Source organism: Tauraco erythrolophus, chromosome 17 (assembly GCF_009769465.1).
Source record: "Tauraco erythrolophus isolate bTauEry1 chromosome 17, bTauEry1.pri, whole genome shotgun sequence".
Taxonomy (NCBI): Eukaryota; Metazoa; Chordata; class Aves; order Musophagiformes; family Musophagidae; genus Tauraco; species Tauraco erythrolophus.
In genome coordinates, this window is record NC_141481.1 from 6,243,768 (window position 1) to 6,266,227 (window position 22,460).

Below are 22,460 nucleotides of genomic sequence, written 5' to 3' on the forward strand. Positions count from 1 at the left end.
AAAGTGAACAGGATGAAAATGTTGTAGTCTTACTGTATTTGGGAGAAGGGCAAGGAAATTACAAGAGGAACGTTAAATGGCAAAGACAAGGCAAACAAGTGAGTAGGTGCAAAAAATGGATAAAGAGCAGATAAGGAGCAGAGCTCATGATGCTGAAGCGGTAGCTGGAGGCAATGGGAGCAGCCAGCTGAGAGCAGAGGTAGTCTGACAGCAGCATCATCCCCCATGTCAGACAGACACCATTCTGCCTGCTTCTGCCAGCCTGCCTGGCTACTCTGTGCACCCCACTCTCACCAGGAAGGGCTGGGGGGACAGGGAGGATGGGTTCTGAATTCTGGTAGGTAGCATTGGGCTACAGGACTAGGAAGTACCTTCTTTTGTGAGCTTGAGATCCAACAGGCTGTCGGGAGAGACAACAGCATTGTGACTGTAATGGTGATGCCATCACTCCTTTCCCTTCCCAGTTTAGACGTCTGTCTTTTGCCTATGGAGAAGTAAGGAGATGAGTCTTTAGTGCTACCACGTCATCTTTCACTAGGTAAATCTTTTGTAGCAGAGGCACAATTTACATTTCTGAAGTTGATTGAGGATGTAAAATAACAAAAATTGACCTTGGTTCCTGTAATTGACCCCGCTGATGTCAATAAAAACACAACAGAAGGCCAGTAAGAGGTGACATTTGTCAGTGCAGACTGAGTACTTTGGCAATATGTGTGAAAGTCAAGTGACTTTCACTTCCGTGTATGATTCATGCTTGTTTTATTGCTAATATGTCAATTAAAGATCAGATTTTGTTGCGTGTAGTGCTCAATTAGCATGAATTCACAAGCCCTTTGGATTTTCTGAGAGGTTTTCCTGGTTTGTTGCAGCAGTGTTGAAACTGTTAGGATTGAGATAGTGGAAGAGTAGTGGTCAGTACTGGAACGTAGTTGCTGATGCAGCATGTAGTCTAGTTTTAACTCTAGTCTGTCTTCCAAACTCCCTTTTGAGGAGTGGAATGGAAGTGGATGGATTGGCGTGCTGCCTGTACGCCCGTGGCATGCTACCTGCACACCATTGCCATGCCACCCATACACCCTGAGCATGTGTGCTCACACACACCTCCATCCCACCCTACAGCATTTATGTACCAGGTGGCATAGTAATCTTTGAGTGACTACAGCCTCAGACGAGAAACATACGGGTTATCCATGTTCGTGTTCTTGCTCACTCCAAATGCCTCAAGGTTTGGGATCTAATGCTTTCAGATAGCAAGAGGAAAATCCCTAGTGTTTTCAGAACACAAAATGCAAAGATTTGAATTTGCCTCAGTGTACATGGGGAATTTATTTAAAATCCTTAAAACTTTGGGAGTGGAGAAAAAACAGTGGCGTCACATGCTGGGTTCAGTGTTAGGCTGTAAATATCTCTGTGGATTTTCATAGAAATCCTGGCATAAAGTGCATCTTAAGACTCAAAGGAAATAAAATGGATAATGATGAAACCAATAGACAGTCTGGGCTTATTTGAGTGTCTTAGCAAGCCTTTACGGGTATGCCTAGAGGTCTTTAAAATGAGTAAGAGAAAGAAGTGATGGATGTATATTTTTGTTAGGCTGATCTGTTTCTTCTGGTTGGTTGCACTTTATCAGGTTGTTTAATAGAGCTGGTTGATGCTTCCTTCCAGTTTGCTTCTGGGTAATGCTGGTTCTACACAACCCATACATTTCCATCAAAGTATCTGTTCTGCCTACAGTTTGAATGAAGACCAGGCGAGCTGACGAGCTGTTTAGATCAGTGCTCAGCTTTCCAGCTGTGTTGCTGGCAGGCTTCCCAGCTTTCTGGATAGCTGAGTCTGAGTGAGTTGAGTTCCTGGGAAACCAGTTAAAAAATAGAAAAATGTAATTTTACACACTCTTCAAAGGGAATTGTCTGAGAATTTTCTACCCCTGAGAAAGTAATCTTTTCCTCTTTAGCTTTTCATTACAGGTTGAAATAGGAAACACTTTTATAGGGGGAAATCTAGTTTTCCAATCAGTTCTTTGCAGAAGACCATTATTATCTTTTTCAGTGATTTTTTCCATGCTTTTTAATGAACTGTAAGGACAGAATATACTAATTCCTGAAGAATTTGTATAAAACTTCAGATATATTCTAAGCTAGGTTTTAAAAGATCATCAGGAGCAAAGTGGTTACCGTCAAAGAAAACTACCTCTAGGAGACATAAACTTCCTATGACTTTTATGTAAGAGCCTTAGATTCCTGGAATATTTATTGGTTTTCTTTGGAGATAAGGGGAGGAGGCTCTGCTAATTACTTTTCGGAATACATGAGAATCTCTCTAGATGTGAAATTGTTGCCTGAAAAAACACGAGTTTCACCTAGGGAGGACTATGTTTATAGGTTCTCGTTGACGATAATCCCATTCCACTATTTACAGAAGGGATGAGTGGCGCACTATATATTCACATTTCCTGGTATGCTTATTTACTGAATGTTTGCTGAAGACACGGGCCTCATATTGTGCTTCATCACGCTGTAATGAAAGTGTACACAATGTTCTGAAGTGTTGGACTTCGAATTCAATTAACCACCTGTGTTTAGATGCAAATCTCTCTGCAAGTCAGTGTGCAAAACCTGGGTAGTGTTCTACAACTGTATGTCACACTGCAAGATTTCAGACTGTCTTCCAAGATCTTTAGGTGTGTAAATGACACATTAGAAATTTAAGAGCTTCCTTTGGCAAAATGAGAAAATTTTGACAAGCCTTCAGAAACTAGACACTGTACAATTATCCGTTTTGAAGATACTTTTCTTTATGTGATACTTCCTTTACTGCAGCAGAAATTAGAAATTAAAACCACTGCAGGCATAAAAGTTGTTGAGACTGTACTATTAAATGAGATTCAGCTCTGCTTTTCTGGGAGTGGAGCTGAGATAAAAGCAGAGTCTGATGGGTTTTGCCAGATGTGTCCTTTATAGTTTGTTTTTTTTTCTCTTTTCTTCCTTCTTGTTGAATAGCTTGCCAGCTGATCAAATGTGGCGTGGTGCCTTTAAGAACAAAGGTCAAAAATTGCTTGCTTTTTAATTTTGAGTGTGACTTTTGATTAATTGCAAGAACTGTCTGTTTAATTCGGATTCTGTTTTTCTAATATAAGGCTTTTTCACTGACTTACTTGGACTTCCGTTCATTAAACTCTGACCAAATCTGGTTTGTTTAAGACTAAAATGGAGCACTCTGTGAGAAATAAAGCTAAACCCAAACCTATTTACATGATCAGGACATGAAGCCATTAAAGAGCCCTTTTTAAGAGTGAGTCTCTAATGAATGTCAACTCTGTGTGTAGCAGTGGTCCAGTGGGTCTCTTGTTCACAACTAAGGCTTAGAGATGTCATAGTTAGTAAGAAAGTGGGCAGAATTCACCTCCTCTTTGGTTTTGGAAATGTAGTGCTCAGAGAAAATTTGTGTATTTGGCTTTTCCTGTATGACGAGGAAAGAGATGATAATTTCTTCTTCTTAATGTTTCAACATGCTTCTAAAACCTGGCTTCCTTGTCAATGCTGGGGAAGACTTCATGTGGCATTCTGGTTCCTTAGTTTTGTAGAGAGCTTACCATAGAGAAATACTAGTTCCTATTTTACCTGCAGCTTCTGGTGGACCCTAACTTCCCAATGGTAAATAGCACTAAGTTAGAACCATTTCCTATTTATATTGTTTCATGTTATTTGTTAGCAAGGTGGCAAAGTCTTCTAACTAAGATGCTAAAATGAAGTTCTTTCTTTTCATTTTGTATGTACGTGTGTCTATTTTGTAATTAGGTCTATAATCAGTCTTCTCACGAGCATATTAATGAAGCAGTAGAGGCAAAAATAGGGAAGATTTAATCATTCCAAGGACGTGCCATGTCTCATCATTACAATGAAGCCTTTGAAAGTCCAGACTACCACTTCTCAGAGACACTGGAAATTGATAGATGGTGAGTTGATTTAGTTTTGCTGTTGTGACTGTGCCATAAGACATTAAATTCTCTATTACATGCAGGAGAATCTTTTTCTCCAGAGTTTTAATTTGTGGAATTCTTTTAATCCTTCCTTTATGCTTGCATTATCAGACACAAATTTTTAAAGTTATTATCAGCAAGGCAGCATTCAAGAGAAATGACATATTTGGTTTTCTACACATTAGATGAATTTATTAGTTAAATGTATTTTAGGATTTATGGCATAATGTCGTGGATATTTTTTAGTTCAAGTAATTTTCACAATGTGCTATAACCTTGGATGTCCTCGCTTTCCAAGCAGTTATTCCTGTTTAGGTAGAGTCCAAGCTAACTTCAGGTGGAGAAAAGTTTTAGTCTTTCTAATTCAATTGATGACCAAATCAGAATTATGATGTTGGACTTCTAAATACTAAATGCCTCTCAGTATTAGAGTTCGTTTTATGATGTACTCAAATTTGATGATAATAGGTAACAATTTATTAAGGCTGTCTATCGAGAGTTTTTGTGCTGCTCAAGGTTTTCTTTTTTGTTACTCACACAGGAGGAATTCTCAGAAGAATCCGTTCTCTCATGAAAGCTCTTATGACTCTTCACCACATGGTTCCTTTGGGCAAAACAGTGGAAGAGGACAGAATTACCCTCTGGCCATACCAATGGCCTCCATGACACATGGCTCTGAATACAGAAGAGGTTTACCAGGAGTTAATGTCCTAAGTAGAAGTCCATATGGAAATTCCAGGGGTATGTAATTTCTCATACAAACAGTGTAAGAAACCCTGAAACAAGTAATGGCTTACTCTGTCCTGATGGAGTCCTGCAGCTCTGGAAAGCTCAACTCTATATATTTTTACATGGTGGCAGTGGGGTGTTTCCCCTGGAAGTAGTTCAGATGTTATAGTAACAGATCCATGGACTGTCTGTTGTATTAACAGCTCAGTAAATACGGGCTTGTGTGGGCCGCCTACGTTGTTGAGTGCCAGGCTGTATGTCGGAGTGAGATACAGGAGTTTTGTTGATAGGATATATTGCTGTGTTTGCAGCAGAGCTATCTTTGGTCAATAGGGCTGATATTCTGTGTGTGTAAATAATCCATAGCAGTATACAATTTCCCGTATAATTCTGATTCCCTTCAACAGATAATCTTTCCTTTGAGCCTGAGCCAGAACTGGCATACAGCCCACCTTCCACCTTCCATCTGCCAGATCGCCCCTATACCCGCAGAATTTCCAGCGTATCGGAAGGTAAGACGTAAGGATTGTGGTGCATCAGAATATTAAATGTCAGTCTTGCCCTCCGTAAAATAATAAATATTTTTAAGCCTTCTGATTGAGGTATGAAGATCGTCATGTAAGAAAAGGACTCGTAAAACACAAATTCTCTTTTACTATCCTACGTTGTTGTAGCTGAATTTTTCAGTATCTTTCTGAAGAAACCTTTGTTTCTTGAGCAGTGAAAGATATAATGCCTACCCATTTTAACCCAAACTGCCTATAAGTGAGTCCACATAAAAAAACCTCACACAGTTATGTGAAGTGACTCATTGTAGGAGGAAATAAGGGGAGGATAGGATGAATTTTTGAGACTGTCTTTGGTGAATTTTTCACTATGTTGTCTCCATGTAAATTCTAGGCTATAATAGTAATTAGAGATTTATATTCCTTAAAATACAGGGGGTCTGAATAGTATAATCTGGGTTCTGTTTTAAGCTAGCATCGTAGTTTGATGTTCATGTTCTGGGTAGGAACTGTTCTTCTCCTATCGTGTAATTTTTCTGTTAAAATCAGTTCGGTTCCTGTCTGCTGCTTCTGGAATGTAATTAAGAATTCTTTTCTGGAATTGTTACCTAATGCATTGAAAGAACTATCTCTCTGTGCCCCAAAGTGAGGAATTGTTGCTTTTTTTTCTCTTTTTCATCTTTAAGAACATGGCCTTTGAATTAAGATCTGATTTGGCAAATCCTGTATTCGTATTAAAAAACAACAATTTTATTGATACCTTGCTCCATGAGTGACCATAGAAATAGGACATTTCCAGTCATTAACCATCATGCATGACTTTTAATACCTGATAGGAAGAAGAAAATATGTTTCCAACACAATCAACTAGCGGATAAATGCCTGAGTGCTGAAAGTTCAAGAAGTACCTCCATAAGGAGACACAGATGCTTTTCTTTTTTGATTTATTTTTAATTTCTACAAAGGAAGTTGGCTTAAAGTGGAAACGATGCTAACGTCAGGGAACCATTACGTCTAAATAGTCAATGTGGTGAAGGAGCCTGCACCATGTGCATTAACTAACAGGCACATCAGTCAGTTGGGGCCTTCCACACCAAAGGGTCGAGCTCAAAATGGGGATGTAACATTGTGCAGACTGGCCATTAGTTTACTGGGAAAGCAAGGCAAGGAAAGCTGTGGCTAAACTCATCTGCTGCATAGCAGGAAGGTGGATGCATTTAAGGAATGTAGTCACTTGTGTTTGAATAATTGGGTGAAAGAAGGTTGAGAGAACAGTTGCGTTTTGGCCACAGGGAAATGGGAGTCTGGTACATATAACTTACTCAGCATAATCGAGCATGGTTCTGAAACAATCACTCTGAAGTAGAGTGGAAGGATTTTTAGAGTAAGGACCTGTCTTCTAGGAAGAAAGTCTTGAATAATCAATGTGTGCATTTATGAAGAGGTTAGGTGACGCGGTTTTCCATGACAGCTGAAGACTGGGCTCAGTACCTTTTTTCCAGCATGTATCTGAAAAATTGCATATGGTCATCAAGCATGACCAGGGAAGAAGTCAGTGAGGGAGTCTATGTTTGCATGTAGGTAGTGAGATTGAAGGGTATACTTTTAAGTTGTTTCTGTGAAAGTGAAATTTGAATTTCTTAAATCAATTCATCAGGAGTATCTGGGCTTACTAAACAGTGCATTTTTTTTAGATGGCTTTATTCGGAGACGCAGCAGAAGACCATCTGATGAGATCTTCATGACTTCTTCTAGCCTGTTTGAAACAGAGCCAGTGTGCAAAGAAGGTTGGAGTTTAGAGACGTGGTTTAATATTAAATAGCATTTTAGAGAAAGATGGTGTAGTTGATAGTATTCTTGGTTGATCACCAGAATTGCATGTACAGTCTTTCCATGGTTATGGAAACAACTTGAGTTTGTGTTAGTGCTAGCGATTAATCTTTTATACTCTACTAGCACACTAAAATCCTGTGATAAAGGAAGCACAGTACAGTGTGAATATGTGTTAAATTGTAGAAAGAAAAGCTAAACTCTTTATGAGAATTTGTTTGACCAGCTAATGGATTGTCTTCAGCCACTGTGTCTGGAACTAGCATCGAATTCCAACTATGCGAAAACAGCCTGATTGTCAAGTAACACAGTTCTGTCAAGTCTGGGCACTAACATCAACTAAAATTATAGAATAAGCAAAACAAAGTTTAGCTTTCAAGTCAATATGTAGCATCGTAGAAATGTAGCTGTCAAACAGTGATCAAGTGACAGACCAGAATCCTCGAGTTTCTCAGTATTTTGTTTTCCTTTATATTGCAGCTCTTTGTATTAACTTTAAACAAGCGTCAGACAAGTGATATTTATTTTTTAACATTCAGTATTGTACTACTTACTGACATCTGTATTAGAGTACTGATGGTACTGAAGATATTCTGGGGAGTGTTATTAAGTCTCAGAACCTGCCACACCTTGGTTGCAGTGAAAATGGGAAATGTTATTATATCCATTTCAGATTTTGTGTAAGAATTACTGTATTATTATCTCAAAATTTGGATTTGTTATGGGTTTTATGCAGATGAAAAGTTAGTTGAAAATCTTGCAAGTATGTCCACCAGCGAAAGAATTAAAGCAATCCAGAAGATGCCAGAGACCATGAAAAAAAAAAGAGAGATCAGGTAAAAAAAATTTATCTGTTTAGTTTTACAAACACTCTACTTTCAACATCTAGCTGTCAAGTATGGGTGTTTACTGTCTGCCCATCTTTGGTTTGTCACTTTGAAAGAACTGAAAGTAGTTTTTAATGCACATTTTAAAAGTTAACATCTTGCAAGGGAAAATAGTTTAAAGATGGTTCATTGTCCTTTCTCTGGATGAGAAGAATCTCTCATGGTAATACAAAACAGAATATCAAGGCCTTGAGATTTGATTATGAATGATGATGTGTGATTTCTTTTTAAAGGAAACTTGGATGTTGGCCATTGAAAATGGAGAAGAGACCACATGATCTTAACCATCCTTTTGTCTCTTCACAGAATATATTTAAATTTTGTTTCCAGAATGAGTTAGTGTAGGGCTTAGAAGATGCTGGCATAGTTCAGCTTGTAATGGACAAGAGCTGTGGTATAGCTAACAGAAAAAGAACCAGCAGAAAATCTCCATGTTTTATTAAATCTGTTCACGTGCACTTGTGTGAAACTGTATTTGCAGCAGCTTCTTTGGCTTCTTGTTTCAATTACAACCCACACTATAATGCTTGTCACCCTCTGCCTTGCTCTTCCGCAGGAATGAAGTTCTTAAAGAAATAACAAAAAAATCAAGCAACCGCAGTACACCAGTCTCCTGCTGTACACAGTGTCTGCTGAGGCCAGCAGTGGTAAGTGTCGGAAACTTGTGTCAGTCACAATCGAGTAAACCACTTCAGCTGCAACGTTATCACTGTCTCCAGAGGTGTCTGGTTTCTCGCTTTATGTTACTTAACAAAGAACCAATTAATTGCTGCAATATTAATTAATAATGACTTACGTTATGGTAGCACTTAGGAACACCAGTTAAGCAACTTATGGTGCACGTAGTGGGGAAAAGATGTTCTTATCATCAAATGGGATTTGTAAAAAACGTGAGCTAAATTTAGCTTGGGCTAAATTCCCTTTCAATGCAAATAATTCACATTTATTATGTGAATTTGAGTCCTGTTTAAGACTGCTTACTGAGATCCGTGTCTCTCGCCTCTTTTGTACTTCAGTTTTTTCAGCGATTTGGAAATAGCTTGTCAGAATATTTTCATGTACTGCATTTATGGCACAAGACTCTGAAGATCATTGGTGCTGAGTTTGGAACAAGTGTTCTTTCTTATTTTATTTTCTTGAAGTGGCTGCTAACTTTCAACATCTTCTCATTCCTCATAAACTTTGGTTTCATCACAATCCCTCAACTTATTGCAGCAGAACCAAATAACCTTTCATTCACGGGTCTGGAGCTGTTCACTGGAGCTGTAAGTATGTAGCAACAGATTTGTATTAGTGCTGTGTGCAACAGATCTACTTTAAAAACTCAGGATAGGGTAAAAAAGTTAGTTTTTCTTAGTAAGAGGTGGAGTTAGAACTTTACATGACTAGAAATAATATTTAGTACATATTTGAAACAGAAGCTGCAACGAGCATTGACTCAGAGTGAGGTGAATGGAACTCATTCTGATGCATTTGTCTCGCTGCGAATGATTGCTGTGTTCAGCAATATTTTGAGACTTTCATCACTCTTTCAGAAAGAGACACAAAGGAAGCCAGGCCTTCCAGAGGTAGCTACAATACTCTTCAGCAAAACATTTTTCCCATGCTAATTTTCCTCTGAAAATACAGTTCAAATTTCCATAGGTGATCCTGTGAATTTTGCTTATTTCCAAATTTTTATTCTTCCAAGGAGCACACAGATCTTTCTGTGGCAACCTGCTGAACTCAGTGGGGCCTGGAAACAGGAGTATCTTTTCATTGTGTGATCTTTACATTCAGGGAATAAAGGCTGTTTTTATAGGAAGATTTTTGCACTGCTCTAACTTGACTAGTATTAATCAACTAGGTGATCTGAGAGATGCTTTACTCTTTTTTTTTATCTGTTGTTGCAGTAAAAAATGTGTCAATATTATTATTGTTAAAGGATTTCTCTAGTAAGTAAACAAGACTCTGCTCTTACTAATGCTTAGTTGAGAAGAGGTCTTTCTAAAAGGAAAAGTGTCAGCCTTTCCCTTCTAAAATTGCTTTTAAAGTGCTATGTTTTGTAGTAATGCTGCAAACTACAGTCACCATTGCAGGAGTTCAGCTATAACATAGTAACTCTAGTGTTGAATGTCACGTGCTTCCTTCCTAGTTCCTTCATAGTTAATACAATTTTTCAGTATAGAACCTTGCTCCTAGAGAAAGAAGCAATTAAACCTTTTCCTCTTCAGGAATTTTTAGAAAAGACCGAATCCTACAAGGGTGTCAAATGCTTACGACCATCCCACATGAATCTTAAGAAGCATACAAGTCATTTATGTATCTCTAGAAGCTCTCAGAACTATGGAAGATTTTAGTTGATGGAAGGAAAACAAAGGGCCTGATATTTAGAAATTTAATCACATCTGTGATTTCACAGTAGGGAATGGGACAGCTCTCACTTCCACTAATGGGCTTCAGATGATAATCCTTCCCACCACATGCAGATGACAGCAAACATTCTGAATGATGTCCATATCTTTTCAGGGTTATTTTCAACAAACAGTACTCTACTATGGCTTTTACACCAATGCTACAATCAGTGTAGTAGAGAATGGTCCGTCTTACAACATGCAGCTGGCCTATATTTTCACTGTTGGAATATATTTTGTCATCTGCTTTCTTACCTTGTCGTTCAGGTAAACTGACTACATATTCTTGTTTCACTTACATTAAGGGAGGGGAAAAAAATCCCACCAAAAAAATCCTTACCCTGTAAATGGTTGGCAGTAGTAATTACCTGAGTATGTGCCTGTAAGTCCTTGTTTTCAGGTCTAGAGTTTAAGTAGAAGATTCTGCTCAAAAGACAGTCTCTAGAAAACAAATCTTTATTAGAAAAATTAAGAATAACTGCCAAACAGTAAGGGATATGCAGAGAATCCCAGTTCAAGCCAATGAATATCATGATTCCGCTTTTGCAAGCTGTTGCTTCTAATATTGTCTGGTATTGGTGTGGCCTTCCAGAAGTAAAGATTGGCAGAAACAACTAGGAGAAGGAGATGTGGGAGTTGTTTCTTACATAAAAGTTTATTTTTCATGTCTTCTTATGTGACAGGCTCTGACATAGGCCCAGTAGCCTTGGGACGGGATAGGAAAACTAACAAATCTCCGTTCTTGCCCTACTGCGCAGACTTGATGTATTTCCCCATTATACTTCTCACAAATACAATTTTCATTGCAGCACAGGAAAATCCTTCTGCAGGAATTTTCTTAATCCTCAGACACACCCTGGAAATGCTAGCAAACTTCTCTGCACTTGGGACTTCAATATAACAAATGAAAAAGCTGTGAAGCTGAAACAAAAGAGTTTCAGCACACAAATAAAGGTACAAAGCACAGAGGAACAAAAAGGTAGAGAGGTACAAAAGTAGCATACATCAGCCACTGTGCCAGAGACTTATTTGCGTATGCATGTACAGGTTTCTGGCAGAGTGATGCAAGCATGCTAGTCCTGTTCCTAACAGACTTAAGTCTTCCTGACTGTTAAGTTTCGTTTGGTTTGAGCTCCTGGAGTTGACTTAGCTACTTGCTTTTCTTTTCTCTTTAAGCTACATATAAATATTTGTATGCTTCTGTTCCACTGAATGAGTCTCTGTGACTATTAAATATTTGCCAAACAGCACATTTCTTCTGATTTTCCTTCTTGCTATTTAACCATTTTCTAAACAAGTGGCAGGCTTGTAATATTATCTGTGAAATATAGTGGAATTGTCAAGAGATAAGACTTTTAGGATAGGAACAAAGTTGTCCAGTAAATGTTCCCAGGATATTACTCTGCCCATATTCTAGACAAATAATCTTTCGTTCAGTCTCTCAAGTAGTTAGTTGAAACAAGTTTTGCTTTATGCTGTTGAGTAAGAAATTCTTCATGAGGAATTGTTTCCTTGCAGGAAAACCTCGCTGAAGTAAATCGAGAAGTTCTACATTTTTCTGTAACACAGAGAGTTGTTCGTATTGTTATTCATCTTGTTTCTTGGGTTGCTTCCCTGGGAACAGCAGTAGCTGCTTGTGCTGGTGTTTACTTCCTCTCCATTAATAACCTAGAGGTAAGGGCAGATTTTGCAGTCTGTATTTGGGGATGCGTTTTTCCGTATGGGCATCTTAAACTGGGTGCAAGCAGGGGTTTGTTCACTGTGAGGACTGTAGAGAAGCAAAGCTGTTGTTTCTGCCAATGCAAACACAAAATCTGCTGTGCCTAAAAAGCCGGTTTGCAAAGACACACACCAGTAGGGAATCTGGCAAGAGTGTAGGGCCTGAGGGGTCTGAGCAAGTCTCCCTCCTCACCCCAGCAGCTGCTTGCCTGAGCTCGTGGCTAGCTTAGGGATAGTGCAGCTGGTGACCTTGAAAGAAATAGCATGAAGACGCCTCAGCAAGGCTTGCTTCTCCTTTGCCTAGAAGTTACTTTTAAGCTGGGGCTCCCACCCTTGGTCCTGTGTAACACAGGGGATGGGGAGAGGGTCACTGTGCTGCTGAGTATGGGCCCGTAAAACGTGATAGTCTCTCACCTGAAAACATACAGGGAGGTGTTCCAAGTGTCTTCCCTGTGGACATAACTTGAGGCAGCGTTTCAGTTAAGGCTCTAAGTTGAGGTTGTTTGGTTGGTTGTTTTTTTTTGTTTTTGCTTTTCCTCTCTAAGCTGTTTGTGAAAGAGCACAAAAATGATCTGGAGAGCCAAGCTGCCATGTTGGTGCTACCTGTTGTCACATCGCTCCTCAATGCATCCATTCCGTTTTTCTACTCGTGGCTTGGACACCTGGAGAGATTTCAGACTCCTGTACACAAGATATATGTCACTGTTACAAGGTATTTGTTGCTACCACATCTTAGTGAGTTTTGCCTGGAGTTGTCTGACTCTTTGACAGCAAGCCGTGTCTAGGTGGTGTGGTGGGCAGTAGGGAGCTATGGAGGAGAATTCATCTTCTCCAAAGGCTTCTATGCTGTCTTGCCTTCATGTTTTGTTTGTCTTCTGTGAGCCTTCTGGGGTGTTACATCTCTGCATGAGGACAGAATATGATTTCTCTCTCAATTACGCACACCATGTCACTGCTTGGTTTTGGCTTGTAGCTTCCCTAGATGGCCCTTGGGCTGTTGGCTCCCTAGGGAAACGAGGAGCATGTAGAAGTGAGGAGGTCTTACTTCCCAATAGATACATGGAATTAACAGCACATAACCTCTGGTGCCCCTCAGACCTTCCTCCCCTGTGGAGCCCACACACTAAACCATCTGCCTGTTTAGCAGAGTCTTGTGCCAAGGAAAATAGAGTAGTGCTGCACCCAAGCTCTGAGGGGAGCTCCTGTTGGTCCTGGCACTCCGCACTGCTATTGTTGTTATAAAAGGAGGTAACAGCGTGTAACCAACGGTCGTTCTGCCATCATTCCCTCCAGTGAGCTTGTGCACCAGCTGTCAGTGCAGTGTTACTGTTACTTTTTCTTTTTAGAAATATCATCCTGAAGATGTCAATTGTTGGAATACTGTGCTACTACTGGCTTAACATTGTGTCTGCTTCAGAGTCACAGGTAAAGTTTCAAAAATACAAATCTTTGACTTACAATGCCAGGATAGGAACTGCTTTGATAAGAGGCTTGCTCCAGCAAAGAGAAGTACGGGTAGTGTCTTGGGAACCTGAATTTGCCACCCCAACATTTTTTCATTCGCATCTTTCAAGAAATGAACTGTAGGAAAAAAAGAATCACCCAACTTGGGTCTCAGCTGGTTTGTAGCATTGTTCAATGAGAGGTCAACTATGATTAGTCAGGGTATTAGAAAAACTTTGATCTGTAGCCCAAGTTTCAGATGCTCAAGCTTTTGGGAACAATGTTAGAATTGCTTGATTTTTGACTTTGATATGCTTTTTCTTCTTTTTCTTAAAGTGCTGGGAAACTCTGGTTGGCCAAGATATCTATCGCCTTGTTCTAGTTGACTTCATATTTTGTTTGCTTGGCTCTTTCTTTGGAGAGTTTTTACGAAGGTGAGTACTACGTTTCTAATCTTGTTTTTATTCCTTAGCCAAAGGCACTAAAGACATGGTCTTTTATTTTTTTTCCAATGTGAGAAAAGAAGTCCAACGGAACCATGGTTGTGGCACCACTGAAGCTCCCTGGTTATATCTACCAGGCATAGTCTTTGGGTACACACCTTGGATATATTAAAGCTCCTTAGGAGGATGTCAGAGTGTGTACTGTTCTGCTCTCCCAGTGTGTCCTTTTTTGCTTTGGAGATGGAAGCACAGGCAGGGAGGAAGCCACACCATACTCCTCTAGATCTGCTGAATGGAGTGACAAAGGACCAGGTGTCTCAAACAGAAAATCTTGCTTTTCTGCATACGCACAGACACACTGCTGACTTTCCTTGGGATGTGCCCCTGTAATTTTTTTGCTCTTAATTGCATCACTATACAGAGTGCACACGACTTTAAAATCTGATTTTAATCAATACTACTAAGGATGTGAGTCTCAAGTGTAGAGTTCTGCAGCATGGTAAGTGAGAAAGTATTTTTAACTGAACAGGAATACAGTTAAGCATGTAAGCAAAAAGTCATTTACTTCTGCCATCTGCTGTGTGTACCTTCCTATTGCCAAACATCATTTGTGACTTGAGGCAGTAGAGTATTTAAGTGCTTGCCAGGTCTACAGAGCATTTAGGGTTCCTGGCCGTGCTTGTGTAGGAGATCCACTGCTTGCCCTTTGCACACAGTGGGAACAAGACTGGTTTACAAGGTAGGACTTTGTTAACTTTATGTTAAATCAGCACAAAACAACATTGATAAGCCCCTGAAGACTTTCCCTCCACAGCTCTTGCCCGTGTACTTTAATCCTCCTTCTGTTCTCATTCTGTTCAGACAGAAAACCACCTCCCAGCAAAAGGTCATAGCACCAAAACAGCCATGTCAGCTGTGATGAATGTCCTCCACTAAGCTGTGCAAAAGCACCAGACTTAACAGCTGTAAAAAATTAAAAGTACAATTGCTCGTATTTATTCAGAGTCACCCCCTGACAGCCCAGCCCTGAAACATTGTTGATGATGCAGTTGTTAAGGTGGTACCAAGACCTATATTCAAGACGAGCTGGGATGGATACCAAAATCTTTATTGTTCTTGCTACAAAAAGCAGAAACTGAATCTGCCCAGTTCAGGGAAAAAATAGATCATAAAAAAGGATGGTTAGTCCTCAGTAGAAAACCTCTGAGTACTTGTTTACCTGTGTATATCTCAGCTACTTGCATCCTCAGTTAGTTTGAAGTAGGATACACTTTAGGATATATTAAGAGTACCAGTCTACAAGATTCAGTTTTTTGATAGAGGCTGAAAATTCTCAGGACTTGAGGACTGAAAAGCTGTCACAGTTTTGTACTGAGGCAGTTTGCCATTTGAATTGTTTAAGCGGAAGCATACTTTCCTGATATAGTTACAAATCCTTTTTTTTTTTTTAGTTGCATGAAAAATATCCTACATCTTATTTCAACTCTGCTGTGTGTTGTGGGAATCTGCTTTTGCCAAATTCTGTTTCATTTCTGATGTGCTGTCTAATCAACGAGCTGTGGCTGCTTTGCATGATGTGGTTAATGCAGCCCCTGAATAAATTGCCACTGATGCGTGTGTTCAGGAGGTCATTTGCAGAGATTTCTACAAAGGGTTTTATCATTTAGAAAATGCTATTGTGCTGTAGGATTGTTTTTTGCCCCCCCAGAATTATTGGTACTACAGTCTGTGTGAGCCTGGGGATGCCAGAATTTGACATCGGACGGAATGTTTTAGATTTGATCTATGCACAGACTTTGACCTGGTAAGTGTTACATTAGAGCCAAAACTTCATTTGCACTCAAAAATACCGTGGAACATTCTTATTCTGACATTTCTGGGTGCTTCCCATCATGGAGGAAGGAACAGGATAAATGCCTGGGAGAGACGATACATTAAGTGCCTTTGTAAGGACTGTGACTTGCCAGTTCCCTTCGTAATTGTGCAGGTAGTAACAATGACTTTAGTCAGTAGTTTACCCTGTGGCCACTTGGTCTGGGAGAAACCTGTAAAAGGAACATCCTAGAGTTTCGTTTACTTCCCCACTGGAATGGTGTTCCTGTTGAAATAATCTCCATATTAAACACTGGAAAAGATGCCTTATTTCTAAGAATGTTACTCCAACTATAAGAGAGTTTTGCAGGTATGTACACAGATATGTATGTTTGAAGCTGCGTATTTTTAGAGGTTGACTTACTGTTACAGGATCAATGTTAATGTAGTTACATTTCCAAATAACCAAACACTAACTGTGTGTGAAGTTACTGCGGTATTTTCTGCTTTCAGTGCACTTAGAGCTGTGTGGTGAATAGTGAAGATTTAACGTTTCTCTTATAAATCCTTTCTGGTAGGATCGGTATCCTCTTCTCACCTCTGCTGCCTGGTATCCAGATGATATCATTTTCTCTTGTATTTTACGTGAAAAAGGTAACAAGCTTTACACGTATTCATCATAAACTTACACCACTTGAAATCTGGGCAGAATTTATCACGTTGAAGTGCTGGTTTTGTCTGGAGGCTGTGGGGTTTTGCATTTAGGGGTGCAGTTTGGTTGGTTGAGTTTTGGAGGGGAGGAGTTGCTTTAAAGGAACACAATTCAATGCACGCCCTTGAATTACAAACCTGTGCAACTTGAGAGGGGGGAAAAGTGTGGAAGGGTTATAGGAGAGGATAAGAGAAGAGAGAGAATAAAGTGGTAAAATTAAAGGCTGGGGAGTTAACTGTGTACAAGTGCGTATGGGAATATAGACATTCAGCCTGTGGCTGTGACTTTGGCTTCCCGCTTACTCTCCAGCAATGCCCCCCCCAGTTATCTGAGTGTAAGCAGGGTGATTCAGCTACAGATCATGGTGGAAACTACTTCTTTTCAGAATTCTTTGTCTTAGTAGTACGACTCAATGACAGATTGTTTGTTGGGTCATTGAACAGTTTGTAGTGTTGAATGTAGAAGAACAAAGCTGTAGCTAGAAAAATGGATTCAAACTTCCCTGAACTATGGGTTTGCGTATGCTACAAAAGCAAACTCTACCCAACAGAGTCCTGAAGAGCCATCAGAACCTCATTTTGCCTCTTACTATTGAAATACTATATTGAAGTTTTCTAAAACTATAGTATATCTATCAAATTCATATAAAAGAAGTTCTTGGAAACTTTTGGTAGATGCTATTCCAGCAGTTGCCGCCAGCAATTTCAGTGGAAATGGCTTAAACTGTGTTGAAGTGGCAGGTAATACCATTCCACAATTCAATGTAACTTCATCTCTTTGAAGGTCAGTCTAATGATGAATTGCCAACCCACTCGTAAAGTCTGGAGAACCGCTCAAATGACAACATCCTTCATGATCCTGCTGTTTTTCCCTTCCTTCCTTGGAGTCCTGTCTGTCATTGGAGTCACTGTCTGGAGGTATGGAAGATCACTGGTGTTCAAGACTACTATGTTATGCTGTGTGACCCAGTACCAGGCAGAGGAATCTGCATTTTTCTATAGGAAAAGCTGTGTTAATTGCTAATGGCAGGTTTCAAATGTTCGTGGGATGTTCTGTGTTCTGGAAACAAGACATGCTCAGTGAGTTTGCGAGAACAGTGGTCAACACAGTAATTTGTTCCATAAGAAAGTGGGAGAGGAAACAAAGTTACTTTGAAGTTTTGGGTTCCTATTTAAACGTCACAGCAAATTTGGCTTTTCCTCCTCCTCAAAATTTTCTGTGACCTAGTCTTAGTTCCTGGTCTTATTTATGTTATAGGCCGTACTGGGTCTGCAGTGGAGAAATCCCTGGAAAAACTCAATTGAGGTCAACTTCTCGACTATGAACTTCAAAGGCTCTTTTTGCAGGGAGTGCTGACCTCTGCAATAGTGCATCTTGGTTGTTACCAGTATTTTAAAGCTGCTTTTTTAATGTGTGTGTTGCTGTGGTCACAGTAATGAGGACAGCATGGGTGCATCTTTTATTTTTCTGGACAATTCTCAGGTACATGATTTCAATATTTAGTAAGGCACGTGACTACACATGAAACCAAGTGGGATGAAATATTTCAGAGAAAACATTTCCATATGGCACGTGCGAATTTCAGACTGTCTGGAGTGGTTCAATTTCAAAGCAAACAACATTTTCCTATTTCAGTCTACCTGAAAATGTTAATTCTTTCTACGGGCCGCCTTAGTTCACCACACCCTGTTGTTACTGTAGTGATTCATGTCCTCGAAGGACAGATGAGACGATGGTTCCCTTGAGCACCTGTGGTGAAACTTTGAAAATCCAGATTTTCAGTAATTTTCTGTAGCTTGTGCTACAGTGATTGACGTGTTACGCTGAGGTCAAGGTTGTGTTTACGGGGCTCGATGCTGACCCATTGCAGCGGGGTCTCTTACCTCTCACTGCGTCGTCTGAGGTGAGCGTTTTAAGGCTGGAGAGTGACCCAAGTTAAAAATCAGACATAGCTCACAGATGTTTCCTGACGGTCCAAGGAGAGCAGAGGGCTATAGCAAACTAGCGAGCGTCGTGATGTGCAAAAGCACAGCATTAACTAGATCACTGGGTAACATATGAAGCTTTAAGTAGCTGTTTTCTCACACTTTCAGGTTAAAACCTTCAGAAGAATGTGGTCCTTTCAGAGGTTTGTCTTCTATGTATGCTGCAGTCTCTGAGTGGATAAAAATCCTGGAAAATTACACTGCCTCAAAATGGGTAGTGTGGATCTACCATAACTTAATTATGAGTGAACTTTTCTTCTTCATCCTCTCTGTCCTTGTCCTGTAAGTACCTGCTAATGAAAAGAACTGGAAAAGGACCTGAAGTGGAAAAAAATGGCTATGACATAGCCATTCTTCAGGAAAAAAAAAAAGCAAAGTGTATTTTGAAGCATCAGAAATGGTTAATATATTGGAAATTCATGCATTTGAAGTACATAAAACCTATTCCTTTTATGTTAGGATGGCAAAGCTCTTTACAAACCAGCTTCATGCTAACCATAGGATACGCTGCTTTTAATCCAATGTTTCTAGTTTACTGCTGCCTAGGTTCCAGATCTTATTACCGTTGGCACGCTAGGAGGAAATGCGCCTGGATATGAGTACTCATATGTTGGACTTGGCATTTTTTTTGTTTGTTTTTTAGAATTATTACTTATCTTTACTGGCAAATAATAAAAGGAAGAAAGACCATGACCAAACTCTTATATAAGCAGATTAGTAATGTAAGTTTGACTTTCAGCTTTATCTTTTTTAAAATTTGGCTTCCTTGTTGATTATCTCATCCTGCTATTGTGGAGCTGTAATCTGCTTTTCCTCTGAGAGTCAAGGGAGTGTGAGAGTGCTCCCCCATGGGAATTGCAGGGAAACTTAATTCACGAATAGAGTTGTTGCAAAATAATTTTACCTTCAAGCTGTGCTGCTGCAGCTCCCTCTGTAGACAGATTATTTAAGAATAAAAGGAATTTTGATGATTTTCTGGTCAATGGTTACTTGAGCCTCTCAAGAATGAGTAGTCCATTGCAGCTAATGATCAAATGTGTCTTGACCATAGGAAGGAAAAGATAAAAAGTTTTTACTTGGAATGCTACGGGGACTGCAAAGGGCAAAACCAAACCTGTCTGCACCAAGAGGACAAGAGCAGCAGGTCAGTTTGATAGTTCAGATACTACTCTTTCAATTACAAGCTTGGTACGATTTCACAGGGTTCCTATAGCCTTGCAAATAGGCTGCCAATTTGGGATATGTCTGTATTTAAAACTTCACGTAAGTTGATTGATTACTAGTTAACTCCAGGTAGCAGAAAGACACCGTGGAAGTTCCTTAACGTTTTGTTCCAGACTGGAATTTAACCTGGGAAGGATACGGAAAAGTCCTTATCCTCACTAGACATTGTTTCTGGTTATGAAACTGCAAGGGAACATTCCTATCTAAGTGTGCAGTGATGTTCACTAAAGGGTTTGGCCACACTTGGACCTTGCCTAGACTAAGGAGGAGGCTGCCTTCCTCCCCTGGCTCTGGATTTCCTTAGGGGGTTATGGCTTGTGCCCCCCCGCTCCCAAATCTTTTCAGCTGAGATAAAACTGAGTGCTTTGACCTAACTTCATTTTAAATCCCATACAACACCAAGACAGACATCTAATGTCTTGAACTCAAATTTATGTTTCAAATCAGTCCTGCCTGCTGAGCCGCCAAGTTAGTGTTAAAATGTGCACATCTAGGTGCAGTGCAGTGTTTTTATTTGGGTTGAGTGAAAACTTTGACCTATGTACTGGTGAAGAAAAAGGGTTTGTTAGGTTAGGTTCACCTCCATCCCCCAAAAAAGACAAATCTCCCCATATGACTGACCATCATTAATGTGATAATATAAAAAACCCCTGATAATAGTTGATATTAATATATTGATAAATATAAACACATGTGTGATAATATAAATAAATAATGACTGTTAAGAGGGGAGCTTAAAGTGAGTGAGCATTTTCTGTGGGGATTTTCAAACACTGGACAACCCTGTGGCCATGTCCAGAATATAGTACTGCTAATTCCCCATTTCTATTGAGGCCCTGAGCAACCTGATCTAGTTGGAGATATCCCTGTTCCTTGCAGGGGGGTTGGACTAGATGACCTTTGAAGGTCCCTTCCAGCCCTAACGATTCTATGATTCTATGATTCTAATGCCAAGTATTCTGCCTTTCAGAGAAGCTCTTCCTCATACCACCTGTCCAGGCAACCTGCCCAGCAAGTGTCAGGCTACCCAGGAAGGGAGTTCAACAGCAATCGAAATGCATCCTACAATGAGGTGAGATGGTCAAAAGAAGGACGTCTCTGCTACATTTCCCTATATAGAACCCGGGCCATGGTACAATGAGTGTGCATTGAACAGAGAGGATATCCTCTATGTACTGAAATAATTTTACAGATTAATTTCAGCAGGTACCAAAATGTAATCGGAATAGCTGTTGGAATACTCATACTCACAAACCTGCTTAAGAGCTGGAGAATACGGTTTGTTACAGTAACTGATATCTTTTTAAATGCAAGATAACTGGCATGTGAGGGAAACATGGAGCTAAATCTACTTGTGAATTTTGTTTTCAGTATCCCTATTCTGCTGGGATCTTGCAGAGGACTGGATTCCCACTAGGTAAGCAACAAATGCTGAACACAGAGAGCAGCTCTTGGAAGCTCAGCTCAGTAAAAGTGTTTGATACGGTAGAGAGACAGCACGTCACAGCTTGATGTAAGACACAGCATTTTAGCATCTTGTATAAAGAGAAAACAGAAACAGTGGGTTTCTGGGGTCAACATTTCTATAGGACGTGCTTATTGGTAGCTTGTTGCAATGTCAGTGGTGACTTCTGAAGACTGATTACAAGCTTCTGTACACTGGAGAGTTTAATGTCTGTGGGTAAACGAGCCATTGTGTCTTATGGGAGCAGCCACAGGCCAAAATATTACACCACGTTAGGGATGTACTGCACATCGTAGTGTGAATCTCAGAAAAGGTTATTAATGATGTAGAGTCCCTTGGACATTGTATACCCAAATAAAAAAAAAAAGCTATGGAACCTTCTGTGGTAGCTTGAACTGTTCCTGGTTTACACAAACATGTAACTTCATTCCAAATACTTGGCAGATGAGACACTTAAATAGCACGGGGATTTCACTGGGGGCGGTTTTTATACCAGCACCAGCACCCTTAACATCACTCCCTTTGTGAAAAACAGATTCAGAGACATCCCAGCCCAGCAGCAGGCCAGGCATGTCTGAGGCAGTGGCCCTCGCTCTGCGTGCTAGAGAAGCAGCTCAGTGGGAAGATGAAGACGACGACTAAAATTCTTGATCGTGAGCAGGCAGAATCAATAATAAACATGGAGTCATTGACTGATGTTCTGCAGAAAGCAATACTTACTTGCACTAAGAAGAAGAAAAAATAGAAGAGCAGATTGAAAAATGCTCCCTGATTGCAGTTTATTGTTATGATGGGGAATATCATGTGTGCTTGGTTGGTTTCTGAAGTAGTGATGTTCTGGTGATGATTAGCCTTCCTCCAGGACTGGCTATTACCTCGATACAGAAAGGGTCCCTCGACAGCTGGTCCCTTGTTGTTGCCTAAATATAAGGAAACTTGTGCCTAATGGTAAATAAAAGCTTTGGTCTAAAAATAGTATCATATCAGTTATATTGTTCAAACTGCTCATATCTGATCTAAACCAAAAGTAAAGTATTGGTCAAATAAAAATCCGATGGCTGCACAGGGGACACCTGTAGAACACAGCAGTACAGGCAGATGCCACCACACTCATGAAATGGCTGGACTGAAACTGGTTGATGGTGTAACATACACATGCTATAAGATGTGCACCAGGAGACTGAGATCATTGGTTCTGCAGCACAGGGTGGACGAGTGACGTGAACTGAAGAGGCTCTCATCATCCTGACAGGAAGACCCACCTCCTTACTCCTGTTTTTCTTTGTGCTTATATATAGCTCAAGACACAAGCAAAAATCCCTCACCCCTTGCA

General features: G+C 40.0%; 1 protein-coding gene across 4 annotated transcripts in view; it reads left to right on the forward strand.

Moving 5' to 3' along the window:
- The window catches only part of TMC5 (transmembrane channel like 5), a 29,070-nt gene extending 6,980 nt beyond the window's left edge, over positions 1 to 22,090 (forward strand). For 3 of the 4 annotated variants that reach the window (XM_086622142.1, XM_086622141.1, XM_086622144.1), the window contains 22 exons: positions 3,798 to 3,955; positions 4,521 to 4,720; positions 5,116 to 5,220; positions 6,909 to 7,001; positions 7,781 to 7,880; positions 8,488 to 8,578; positions 8,948 to 9,196; positions 10,440 to 10,591; positions 11,134 to 11,278; positions 11,843 to 11,998; positions 12,589 to 12,755; positions 13,390 to 13,468; positions 13,823 to 13,920; positions 15,638 to 15,733; positions 16,320 to 16,395; positions 17,237 to 17,370; positions 18,547 to 18,720; positions 19,082 to 19,160; positions 19,490 to 19,582; positions 20,633 to 20,734; positions 21,034 to 21,079; positions 21,663 to 22,090. In XM_086622142.1, coding sequence (XP_086478268.1) covers positions 3,882 to 3,955; positions 4,521 to 4,720; positions 5,116 to 5,220; positions 6,909 to 7,001; positions 7,781 to 7,880; positions 8,488 to 8,578; positions 8,948 to 9,196; positions 10,440 to 10,591; positions 11,134 to 11,278; positions 11,843 to 11,998; positions 12,589 to 12,755; positions 13,390 to 13,468; positions 13,823 to 13,920; positions 15,638 to 15,733; positions 16,320 to 16,395; positions 17,237 to 17,370; positions 18,547 to 18,720; positions 19,082 to 19,160; positions 19,490 to 19,582; positions 20,633 to 20,734; positions 21,034 to 21,079; positions 21,663 to 21,769 — 2,616 coding nt within the window. In that variant the 5' untranslated portion in view covers positions 3,798 to 3,881 and the 3' untranslated portion in view covers positions 21,770 to 22,090. The remainder of the gene's footprint in view (positions 1 to 3,797; positions 3,956 to 4,520; positions 4,721 to 5,115; positions 5,221 to 6,908; positions 7,002 to 7,780; positions 7,881 to 8,487; positions 8,579 to 8,947; positions 9,197 to 10,439; positions 10,592 to 11,133; positions 11,279 to 11,842; positions 11,999 to 12,588; positions 12,756 to 13,389; positions 13,469 to 13,822; positions 13,921 to 15,637; positions 15,734 to 16,319; positions 16,396 to 17,236; positions 17,371 to 18,546; positions 18,721 to 19,081; positions 19,161 to 19,489; positions 19,583 to 20,632; positions 20,735 to 21,033; positions 21,080 to 21,662) is intronic. The other variant, XM_086622145.1, reaches the window with a different exon arrangement.
- The last annotated feature ends 370 nt before the right edge of the window (positions 22,091 to 22,460 follow it).